At 46.3% G+C, this 12,993-nt stretch overlaps 1 protein-coding gene across 1 annotated transcript in view; it reads left to right on the top strand.

Annotated features, from left to right (window-relative positions):
* ALPK2 (alpha kinase 2) overlaps positions 1–12,993 on the top strand; it is a 38,682-nt gene that overhangs the window by 5,175 nt on the left and 20,514 nt on the right. The window contains exons 2-4 of the mRNA XM_083155261.1: positions 5,040–5,187; positions 6,457–6,584; positions 6,978–7,013. Of these exons, the coding sequence (XP_083011387.1) occupies positions 5,040–5,187; positions 6,457–6,584; positions 6,978–7,013 (312 nt within the window). The remainder of the gene's footprint in view (positions 1–5,039; positions 5,188–6,456; positions 6,585–6,977; positions 7,014–12,993) is intronic.

The following is a 12,993-nucleotide window of genomic DNA, read 5'->3' as shown; positions in this document are numbered from 1 at the left end:
GGAAAATATACATATATATGTGGTGTTGTTGTTGATATTATTGTTTATGTTCCAATGTATCGGTGCCCTTTCACATTCAAATGCTGTAAAGCATTGGTCTATATTTAGTCGGGACTGGCATCTGGGTGGTGGGGGCAGGCAAATAGAGCGATTTCACCTCACCCAAAGCCCTTCACAAATGTAGTCTGAGTTAATTTTTCCTTACAGCTTCTTAATTTATCACCTTACCGGAGGTAGTGATAGTTGGGTCGGGATAGGAAAAGTTGAGAATTCATGAGAATCAGCTTGTCCTCAATAAATCCCAGGAGTCCAAAATAACTAATTCATTATTAAGTTATTCGTATTAATCAGTGAACATCATTCACATCAGTCCCTGCCCAGTGGAGCATTCAGTCTATTACCTACGTCACAGGTCCAGCTCACAACTGGACCCATGACCCCAGCACTGTGAGGCAGCAATGCTAACCACCGTGTAACTGGAAAATGCACACTTTATTGTCAGTAGTGACCTTGTATGATTTGTCACGATGGTCTCCATTGTTGATGCCGTAGATACTTTCTATTGCTGGCAGGAAGCTAACAACAGAAAACCATTAAACGTTTGGTGGCACAAGTGGGGACACTTGACTGCAGTGGGCCAATCAGAGATTGAAGGTGGGTCTAAGCAGTGGCGTAACTACCTAATTTTTGCCCCACCGCCACAGATTTTTTGGCGCCCCCCCTGTCCTCCCTTCCCTCCCTCCCTCCCCTCAGCACCCTCCCCCCCCCCCCCCCCCTCAGCACCCTCCCTCCCCTCAGCGTACCTGCCTGGCCGCATCTGCGGTCACGGTCCCGTCTCTCCCGGTGCCGGCTCCTGCTGCTATAATGAAAACGGACTCTTAGAAAATGGCTGCCCCCATACTGCAGACAGAACTGTCTGCAGTATGGGGGCAGCCATTTTCTAAGAGTCTGTTTTTATTATAGCAGCCGGCGCCGGGAGAGACGGGACCGTGATGGCAGGGCACCCGGTGCCCACATGTTCTCTGCGCCTCCCCGCCACCGCGTGGGCTGTGGAGCTATAGCTACGCCACTGGGTCTAAGGGTTACACAACGTGCAATGGGGAAAAATATAGCTGCGTCTTTATGTGAACTCAGACTGCAAATATTGGGGGGGGAGGTTTGGCACAAAGTTCTTGTTGGCCCATTGTACAATACCACCATTTGCAGTATCAGGGTGGTATGGACGATGGCAACTTTTGCTGGTGTTACCCTCCACACTGAAGCCTCCGCATCTGGGGCTTAGAACATATGGGAAATACATCCATACCTAAGCGGAAAAATGGGTGCATTTTCCCTTTAGTACACCCCACCCATGATGATGTTCATGTGATTTATGAACCTTTGAGTGCCAACGTTGCTATGGGAGATATGCAAAATTTCCGTTGAAAATGGGTTTAACAAAGCTTCAATGAATTGACTTCAGATCATTTGCCGGCAATAACTAAAGTGATTCATATTCCTCCACTACGGCACTGGTGTTTTTATCAGAGAGTCTGGGGAGCTTCTTAAAATTTGGGAGTCTCCCAGACAGTCTTGAGGGTAGTCTAGTATGGTAAAACACTGTGTAATATACATTAATCTCCCCCATCATCTTCTTACAGTTCAGCTTCTCATTTATATGTGGAAGAAACAAAATAATCGCATAAAAGGGGTTCTGCTGACTGCGGTAAAAGTCAACTTAAAATTAAAAGTATGTCAGCCATTTTTAAATTCCAATCCCGCATCTCCCACTTGGGACCTTATTCTGGTTAACTCGCAAGGCTGTGAAATTCGCAGCTTTGCGAGTCCACCAGACGCTGCCCACAGTGCCTGCCACCCCCCCTTCCTCATTCGCCATGGCCACACGCACCCAGGATATGCACATGCCCAGAAATGACCCTGCGCATGCATACGCCACCATCGGTCCCCCGTGCGAGTATTCTGGTCTGTGCGAACGGAACAGAATAACCTCCTTGGTTCCTGCTAAAGGTCTGCGACGTAAACCAGCACAATAAATTATCCAGGAAGATGCATTGTGGCGCATAGTTTCCATAGGATGACCCTGCTGTAGCCCAGGATCACCTGACAAGCAGGTTTAGGGTCTCTCTCAAATGAGGCACCGACAGCTTTATTACATGTTATGAAACAAGAGTCTGTGAGAGTGACGCTCTGCAGGAGATACAGCAGCCTGGGCAGAAAGTGCAGCTGCTTGCGTCACTCTACGCCTGATTGTAACTTTCCATGGGCCATGCATATATTAGAAACCAGGGAAGGAGTCTATTTTTACTTGTGCAGCATCTGGTTAAAAAAAAAAAAAAAAAGGTCCTGTGCATGATGCCATATTTCTTTGAAAATCCTGCCAGTTCTCTAAATCCACGGGCCTAATGTCCTTTATAAACCACAAACAAAAATGTGGATTAGAGACTAAACATGGAGGGAAGGGGCCTTTTCACATGCTGCTCCTTACCTCTGGAATTCTCTACCTCTCTACAAATCTTCAAACATATGCTCACTGTTTATTCCATCTGTGTCGCCCCTGTCTGTCCCTCCCAATGTACTGTAAATGTAAGCTCTCACGAGCAGGGCCCTCTTCCCTTGCATGCTTTTCCTTCTCTTACTTAAACCATCTTCGATGGCACCAAATCCTGCAGTTTCTGCCACCCTAATACTTCTCAGTGCCATCTGCTGATGCAGCTGTGGTTATGTCCCCTGTACTTGTCCTCTATTGTAGTCATCTGTAAGTCACTGTGTTCTGCCACCCTGATACTGATGTCAGTGTGCTCTGCTGATGCAGCTGTGGTTATGTACCCTATACTTGTCCTCTATTTTAGTCACCTGTAAGTCACTGTGTTCTGCCACCCTGATACTTATGTCAGTGCCTCCTGCTGATGCAGCTATGGTTATGTGCCCTGCACTTGTCCTCTATTGTAATCACCTGTAAGTCACTGTGTTCTGCCACCCTAATACTTATGTCAGTGCTGCCTGCTGATGCAGCTATGGTTATGTGCCCTGTACTTGTCCTCTATTGTAGTCACCTGTAAGTCACTGTGTTCTGCCCCCTGATACTTATGTCAGTGTCCCCTGCTGATGCAGCTATGGTTATAGACCATGTACCTGTTCTCTATTGTAGTCACCTGTAAGTCACTGTGTTCTGTCACCCTGATACTTATGTCAGTGCCGTCTGCTGATGCAGCTGTGGTTATGTGCCCTGTACTTGTCCTCTATTGTACTCACCTGTAAGTCACTATGTTGTGCCACCCTGATACTGATGTCAGTGCCATCTGCTGATGCAGCTGTGGTTATGTGCCCTGTACTTGTCCTCTATTGTAGTCACCTGTAAGTCACTGTGTTCTGCCACCCTGATACTTATGCCAGTGCTGCCTGCTGATGCAGCTGTGGTTATGTTCCCTGTACTTGTCCTCTATTGTAGTCACCTGTAAGTCACTGTGTTCTGCCACCCTGATACTTATGTCAGTGCTGCATGCTGATGCAGCTGTGGTTATGTGCCCTGTACTTGTCCTCTATTGTAGTCACCTGTAAGTCACTGTGTTCTGCCACCCTGATACTTATGTCAGTGCTGCCTGCTGATGCAGCTGTGGTTATGTGCCCTGTACTTGTCCTCTATTGTAGTCACCTGTAAGTCACTGTGTTCTGCCCCCTGATACTTATGTCAGTGCCGCCTGCTGATGCAGCTGTGGTTATGTGCCCTGTACTTGTCCTCTATTGTAGTCACCTGTAAGTCACTGTTATGCTTATTAGTTTATGTACTCTGTAATTGGGCGCTGCGAATCCCTTGTGGCACCATATAAATAAAGCATAAAAGTAATAACAATAATAACTCTCTCCGCATATGAGAGCACCAGAAAGTCTGACCCATTCCTGGAACATTTCTCTAGCAAATGCTTGGCAGATGAAACTGGGCTTTCAGCATTTCCACTTGTCTGTGGGCATCTAGGGCTACTGGTCTGGTGTGAATGTCCCACTCCGCGGTGAAGTTCTAGAACTCGGTACTCATGAATTGCATGTAAGCAGATGCTGTGTATCCCATACACAGAGATTATCTCAATAGCCTGTTGACGTGCTGCTCTTGTGATGCTGGGTGTCGCACATATTGCTGCGGATTCTGAGTTGGGAGTGAAGAGGGAAAAAATGCAAGTAAATGCCCATACACACTGGGCGACTGAGCTGAAAGCTGCGGGATGCAGTCATTTGGTCTACACCATTATGGTCGACAGTCATTAGGTCGACACCATTAGGTCGACATGGGAAATGGTCGACATGGGTCTAGGTCGACATGGTTCTAGGTCAACATGGTTCTAGGTCAAAAGGTCATTAGTTCGACAGGTCGTTAGTTCGACAGGTCAGTAGTTCGACATTGTCCAGGTCGACAGTCAAAAGGTCGACATGGGGTTTTTCAGAGTTTTTTGCGCCGACATGCGGTATTTCATGCCCTACCATCCACTAGGGCGTGGTGGGAGAACAAAATAGTGTGCCGAGCATAGCGAGGCACGGTGCTCGGCGCATCGCGAGTGCAGCGAGCGATGCGAGGGGATGCGGTGCACTTTAAACTGTGTCCATGTCGACTGTGTTGACGTTCAGGTAAAAATACAGTGAAAAAGCCCATGTTGACCTTTTGACTGTCGACCTACACAAGGTCGAACTAATGACCTGTCGAACTAATGACCTTTCAACGTAGAACAATGTCGACCTTTTGCCATGTCGACCTACACCCATGTCAACCTTTTCACATGTCGACCTAATGGTGTCGACTTAATGACTGCCGACCATAATGCTGAAGACCAAATGATCCCAACCCAAAGCTGCTCAGTTTACTAGTTTGAGTGGCTTTCAGCTGGAAAGCCACCCAGTGTGTAAGGGGCAACGATAAGCGGTGATGCACGCTCCCACATCATCGCTGGCCCAGCCGCTCATCTGCTGGTATTACTACACTCCCTTTAAACACACTTGAAAAAATGTATTAACAAATAGCTTTGATAAATGATTATTTATTGTATTTGCAGCTCCCCAGTTATTACATAACATCCAGGCAGAGATGTTTCCAGACTGCGCTGAAAACTTGAAATTATTTTGCCACTTTGGGGAGATTCATGCCGATTCCACAGTTACCTGGACTAAGGATTCCAAGCTGCTGGCCAGGATACACAGAAGGTGGGAATGACTAGATAGATAACTTTAATGCTTATGGAATAACCTGGAGCAAATTACAAATGTTCAATCTAGCCAATTGCAGCCTATCACAGAACAGAATTAATTGCAATTATAAAGCGAACATTAATTTGATCGAGTGTAGACATTGGTGCGTAATGGTAAATAGGCAAACCAAGGACAGTGTTCCAGACGGTAAAATGTTAGTTGGATAGAACAGGTTGGAATGTCTTTACAGTTTTGATTACGTAAATCTGCTCCTGAGAATTTGTGTGTATGTACAGTACCTTTGTTCGTGTTTTATCAGAGGAAAACTGATGAAATCCTAGGATCTTATGAGCTGTTCAATTTTCCATACCTCACAACTTTGACCACCAGGGAATCGGGACCTGCCGCACCAGGGGTGTGTCCACATCTGAAAAATGGGCGGGACTCAGGGTGGGTGGGTTTTTGCACTTGTGCTAAGAGGCGTGAGCTACACTGTAATTTTTCAGACATTCCCCTGAGCAGCTGAGAAGCCCCTCAGCTTATACAGTATATATGTATATAATAATAGTTAAAAGCCCATAAAAATGACAGCTTCTGCAATGTACTTTCACTTTGAGCTGTGACAGATTTTAATTAAATTTTGAGCTTTCTCTTATGACGTCTTTTAGCACACAAAGGAGTAATTTGGTCAGTCGAGTGACCTCTAGTGGTCCCTGGTGGTTCTATATTTTATAGAGGTGGGGAGTAGTTAGCCTTTTATATATATATAGATACACAACTTACCATGGAGTGGACGATAACTCTTTAGATCAATGAGACCTATTTTGTCAGACCGGGAACGATGGTCTACACCAGTGTTTTTCAACCACTGTGCCATGGCACACTAGTGTGGCTTGAGCTGTTCGCAAGTGTGCCCCCAGATCTAGAGATGCCCAAACCAGATTACAGCCACCACCAGTTCAACTGTTATTTACTGGTCTTTTCTTTTCATGTAAAGGGCCAATGTATTGTATTTGTGTTACCTGTGGGGACCAGTGTGATTGTTTTTTATATGGGGGCCAATAGGTTTTTTTTTTTTCCTGTGGGGCCAATGTGTTTTGCCCTGTGGGGATCTCATGGTGTGCCTTGACAATTTTAAAATCTTATTTAGTGTGCGGCAAGGTAAAAAGTATGAAAATCACTGGTCTACACTTTCAAGGGTCTCCTGGATTGTTCACGTCAGTGATAACCGAATGTTCTAGATTTTGCGTAGCAGTACAGTGACAATGTCCTCTCCTCTTCCAGTTCTAAAGATGATTCTCCAGTATCTCTCGCCATAGTGCAGACCAGTAAGAGAGACCAGGGCCTGTATCACTGCACTCTGAAGAATGTACATGGAAAAGTGACAACGGAATTTCACCTGACGGCCGAAGGTAACTGTCCAATAAAATAGTCCTATTGGCTACGCTGGCTGAGGCGGGAGGAACCTCCTGCTTTGCGCCACCTCCTCCTCCCTCTGTTATTGTAGCAGCCTAACATTCATAGACCTAAAGCTGGTTTCACATTGTTCCACTTTAGAGCGTATTTGTCATCAGTCGTCAATGTGTCAGCTAAAACTAAAGAAACAACAATGATTCCGTAGCCGCTAGCTTTTGTGCTTGCAACTGGGAGCGCATAGACTGCAGCATCATTGGCTGTTTTCTGAATGCAGCATTTTCTCTGCAAGCGTCCTGTTCCAACTCAGTGGGTAACCAGCCCCTAGTTTACTGATTGTAACCTCAGGAGAGGAATTCGTCACTGATCAATCTATATTCTCTATCTTGCAGTGTTGGAGCAGCTGACACGTATTCAGGATTGTGAAGGTACAGTTACTATAAAGAACTGCTACTGTATGATCGCAGATATATATATATATATATATATATATATATATATATGCATTGTATGTACTGTATCCAGTTATCATTACTAAAATCTCATTGTAATGGAATTCAGAGTACTTGGGCGATAATGGAGATAAGCCTATTTATATATATATATATATATATATATATATATATATATATATATATATATATATATTGGGATGCTGTAAAGATGTCCTCACAGGCCTTTACAGCCTCCCCTGCCACTGAGTGGTCGCAGCGGTGTAACATTGAGGCCCCTTCACTGTGCTGGCATGCGCTATATGCCTCACAGACCACTCACATGCAACAGCAGCTGGATGTGGGGAGATATGGGGGGCTGTACATATTACAGTCCCCCATATATCCCCACATCAGACCTTCCACATTCCCCTCCATATATCCCCACATCAGACCTCCCACACACCCCCATATATCCCCACATCAGACCTCCCACACACCCCCATATATCCCCACATCAGATCTCCCACATGCCCCCCATATATCCCCACATAGGCCTTCCACATTCCCCCCCATATATCCCCACATCAGATCTCCCACACACCCCCATATATCCCCACATCAGATCTCCCACATGCCCCCCATATATCCCCACATCAGATCTCCCACATGCCCCCCATATATCCCCACATCAGATCTCCCACATGCCCCCCCCAGATATCCCCACGTCAGACCTCCCACATGCCCCCCCCATATATTCCCACATCAGATCTCCCACATGCCCCCCCCAGATATCCCCACGTCAGACCTCCCACATGCCCCCCCCCCCCATATATTCCCACATCAGATCTCCCACATGCCCCCCCCCCCCAGATATCCCCACGTCAGACCTCCCACATGCCCCCCCATATATTCCCACATCAGATCTCCCAAATGCCTCCATATCTCCCTACATCAGACCTCCCACCCCATCCCCCACCCTATATATACCCACATCAGACCTCCCAAACACACCCCGTATATCCCCACATCAGATCTCCCACATAATCCCCCAGATATCCCCACGTCAGACCTCCCACATTCCCCTTCATATATCCCCACATCAGACCTTCCACTTGCCCCATATTCCAGATTACAGCTATGGTGGAACTACATGTCCCAGCAGGTGCTGACTGCAAGGACATGAGGGTGCTCGGCGTTCCGAGAACTCCAGCATTATGTACCCAAGCAGTCAGCTCCTGCCAGAGATCCTTGGGACATGAAGTTCCATTCAAGTATGTCATCTATTTTTATATGGTTCTCTTACCCTGGCACTGACGGCCCCAGGGGTGGTAGGAAGAGCTCTAGAAGGCTGGTCACACTGGGGCTTTCATGGTGTGCCCACCCTGGAGCTGGTTACCATTATCGCAGAGGGATCATGGTGATAATCGCCCCCCTGCCCACCCTGCAGACATGATTAACCCATGCCATCAGTGTTTAATCGCCGATAGCACCATTGATGATGACCATCGATGTTTAACTCCTTGATAGCCAGCCCTTCATTGCAGTACCTTTTAAGGGCCTAAAAAGAGCTGTGTCTGGAGGGGAGTGGATCATTGGGTCAACAGTGTCTAGGATGACAGCCAATAGATCGTCAGGAACAAGGTTGATAATTGAAAAAAGTCGACATGTAAAAGGTCGACATTGAAAAAGGGTCGACGCAAGCAATATGTCGACATGGAAAAGTTTGCCATGTGTTTTCATGTTTTTTGGTGTCAATGTCACTACCTGTCGACATGGACTCTGTAGCACATACCCTCGCATGGATCCCTTCTCTGTACTCTTCCCAATCTCAGTCCACGTGGATCGTATGAAAGTCCAAAGAAAGAAAAACACTGTGTCAACTTTTTTTCAACTTCGACCTAATGTGTTGACCTTGTGCCTGTTGACCTCTCAAGGCTGACCTATTAACTGTCGACATAGACACTGTCGACCTATCATCTAGCCATCTGGAAATGTCTCCATGACTATTTATGACCAATCTCCTGGAGGTGAGCTACCCAGGGCCGGGCTTGTGGGGCCCTGGGGCACTTAAGACAGGGGTGCCCTGATGTTGATTTTATAAAGTGTGGCGAGAGCAGCGAGCCACCGAGTCCGAAGCGTGGTGTGCGCAGTGTGCCCCGCGAGGGGACGCAGATTACTTCACATGTATCCACTCGCCACGCTTCGGGTTTGGTGGCTTGCTGCGCTCGCCACACTTTATAAAATCAACTCCACGCCAATGTGGATAGTGAGGGTATGAAAAGGTCGGGAGGTCCGCTCTCCACGCTTCGGGCTGGCGTGGATAGTGGGGGTCAGGGCCGCCACTAGTAATATTGGGGCCTGGGACTGACCTTCAGCCCCGGCCCCCAGTGGCACCCCCCTCGCGCGCACCGGCACCCCCCCTCGCGTGCACCCCCCCCCCAATTACTTACCAGCGGTAGTGTCTGCGGCGCAGCAGCATCTTCTCCTGACTGACTACGCTAACTGCGTAACGCTGACTGACTACGAAAACTACATAAGCTCCGGGTGGCCGCGAACCGGCAGGAACACAACGCTGATACTAACAGGGACGCCTGACTGACTACGCTAACTACGTAAGCTACGGCTAGCTGTGAACGGGCGGGAACACTACACTACGCTGACTATGCTGACTACGCTAGCCGCGGGAACACTGCACCTTTTCTGACAGCGCCGCTACGCTAATTAAGTAACGGGCGCCGTGATAATACACAAGTACCATAGATTGTAAAGGTGGGCATACATCGAGACGATTTGGTCCGATTTCGGCCGATTGCGATCAATTGGCCCGTTAAATCGGACCAAATCGTTTCTTCATGACATGGCGTCGGGTCCGATGCGCGGTCCCGTGCGTATCGGACCCGGCCCCAGGGGTCGGACCGGCGGGACATAAGATCCGTCGAAATCGGTGGGGCGGCCGCAGTGCTGGGGCGGGCGCAGTGCTGGGGTGGGCGGCGGTGGCCAGAATGATCATCAGTGTCATTGTCCACTCACTGTGTCCAGCGCCGTGGCGGGTGGGCAGTCGCTGCAATTACAACTTTAAAATAGCATGTCAAATGACTGCCCGGCTAATGATTGGCTGAGATAGAGAACTCTCAGCCAATCAGTGGCCTCCCTCTGCGGCCGCTGATTGGCTGAGAGTGCTCTATCTCAGCCAATCAAAAGCCGGAGAGTCATTTGACACATTATTTTGAAGATGTAATAGCCGCCGCTGCCCGCCCGCTACGGCGCTGGACACAGTAGTGAGTCTGATTAACGCTGCTATGCTGCCCCACTCCTTCCTCCCCAGCTGGCCCCTCATTTGAGAGCCGCCGCTGCCCGCCCCCACTGCTCCTCACCGCCCTGCAGCTCCCTGGTTTTTTTTTTTTTTTACACGTGATAAATCGCATGCGATTTATCACATGTAAAAAATGGCACCTCAAGTCCTAATCGTATCTGAGCCTCCCGGGGAGCTGCTGGGAGGTTTGGAGGAGAATTGGGTCCGACTAGTCCTTAGGACAAGTCGGCTCTATGTATGGGGGCCTTAAGCTTGTGAGCAGGGCCCTCATACCTTTTGACTGTCTGTAAATACCCAGTTTGTTGTATCACTGTCTCCTTTTGTAAAGCGCAACGGAATCTGCTGCGCTATATAAGAAACTGTTAATAAATAAATAATTACAGCCCCTTCCGAATTGTGCAGATCTCCCCAAACAGAGAAGAGACCAGAGATTTATGTAGAAAGGAGACTGAGCATTAGATTATGTGGAGAAATAGATTGAAACTTACAGTACATACATTCGGGAGTATGATTTGTTACTTATTTCAGTAATCCTCAATGTCCTTTTCATGGTTAACTGATTTTAAGGAATGTTACGCACTTTTATTCCAATTAAATTGTATAGAGAAGTCATAGGAAAATGATGTGTACTTAGTTAATATTTTCCTATAATAGCTTCTAGATGACTCATTATGAGCACATAATATGTTCAATTCTAGTTGTCAGAACAATTATTACACTTAATGCTTGTCATTCAGAATCCAGGTTCCTGCCAGCCGCGCATCATTTGTCACATTTACATAATAGACTCTGTTCATACAAACCGCCCTCTGTTGTTTTTATGTTAGTGGTTTCTGTGCTGAAAAACAATAATGGTTTTAAACTACAGTATATTAGTAGTGTTTATCTTTTTCCGCTACACAATGGGGAATAGGGTAGGGGATGCCGGCTTATCTTGGATGGTTTTTTAAAACGGCAATCGTTTACAGGTTAAACTAAACTAGCTTTGCCTTGTAAATGATTGCCGCTTTAAAGAAATGTCCACGTTTGTCCGGCATCCTGCAACCGTACCAAACTTATACCCTATTGCATACTGTATGTTCCCGTGTATTTGACGTGTAGTTCTCACGCTGTTTGTAAACCCATAAAGAATGCAGTGGGGTTTACTGTTTAATGAGCTTCCTGAAATTAATGGACTATTGAAAGAAATAAAGTAATGTAGCCCCCTTCAAGGTTCCACAACTGGGTATGGGTCATTATGTCGGCAGTGTCTACCTTTTTTCCATGTTGACATTTTTCCACATTGACCTGTCGGCCTTTTTCATTTGTCAACCTTTTGACTGTCGACCTAGACACTGTCGACTTAATGACCGCATACCTCCACAACCAGTTGCTAGAGAGTCTGGAATGGTTCCATCTAAGAAAGGGACTCAAGAAGAGTGAAATCCAGGATAGTCCACTGATAATTTTCCTCATTACAGCATACTATCAATTGTCTAAGGCAGTGCTACTCAAACTCTGGACTGTTCATGTTTTCTAGGTCACCTAGCAGGTGCACAGGTGTAGTCATTACTCAGTGACATATTTTAAAGATACACAGGTGGAGCTAATTATTTCACTTTTAATTCTGGAAAACATCCGTTTAAGGCCCTGAGGATCAAACTTGAGACGCAATCAGCATTGTGTTGTTTCGGGATGTCGCCGATAGTTGTTGTACTGCACTTTCAGGGGTTTTATGTAGTTGAACACAGTGTGGACAGAGGCTAAAAATAAAATACCCATTGCATCATTTGGGTTTGGGGAACAGCGATGGGTGTCAGCTATAGCCCACTCTTTACAAGGGGTCCTTTTCTGCAACTAAAGGACCAAATAGAATTAAGGGAATTTTTCACTGTCGACTTAATGACCGTATACCTCCACAACCAGTTCAAGTATTAGACAGTCCGGAATGGTTCCCACTAAGAAAGGAACTCAAGAAGAGTTAAATTCAGGGTAGCCCACTAATAATTATCCTCATTACAACATAATATCAATTGACTAAGGCAGTGGTCCACAGGACACAGGACAGTTCATGTCTTTAAGGTCACTCAGCAGGTGCACAGGTGTAGTCATTACTCATTAACACATTTTAAAGATCCACAGGTGGAGCTAATTATTTAAATTGTTACTTCTGAGAGGAGACCTGGAAAACATTAACTGTTTGGGGTCCTGAGGACCAACCTTGATACCCTGTCATCTGAGGACCCAATCACAATTGTGTTGATTAAGAATATCACAATAGTTGTTGTACTGCACTTGCAGGGTTTTGTGTAGTTGGACACAGTGTAGACAGAGGCTAAAAACCAAATCCCCATTGTATAATTTGGGTTTGGGGAACAGCGATGGGTGTCACCTATAGGCCACTCTTTGCAAAGGGTCCTGCTCTGCAACTAAAGGACCACATAGAATTAAGGGATTTTTACACATAGGTGTACATTTAATAAAGCTTCTTAAAATGAAAAAAGGTGATGTTGCCCATAGCAACTAATTGGATGCTAAATATAATTTATCTATTACATCCTAGGCAACATCATCTTTTTTTCATATTCAGAAGCTTTGGTAACTTTATCCCATACTACTTGTTGTAACCGACCTCAATTTGTCAAGTTATCTGTTTAGCTCTTGATTAAAATAGTTTTGTAA

Source organism: Crinia signifera, chromosome 1, assembly GCF_055691185.1.
Source record: "Crinia signifera chromosome 1, ASM5569118v1, whole genome shotgun sequence".
In the NCBI taxonomy this organism is placed as follows: Eukaryota; Metazoa; Chordata; class Amphibia; order Anura; family Myobatrachidae; genus Crinia; species Crinia signifera.
This window is presented reverse-complemented; position numbering and strand designations above follow the sequence as displayed.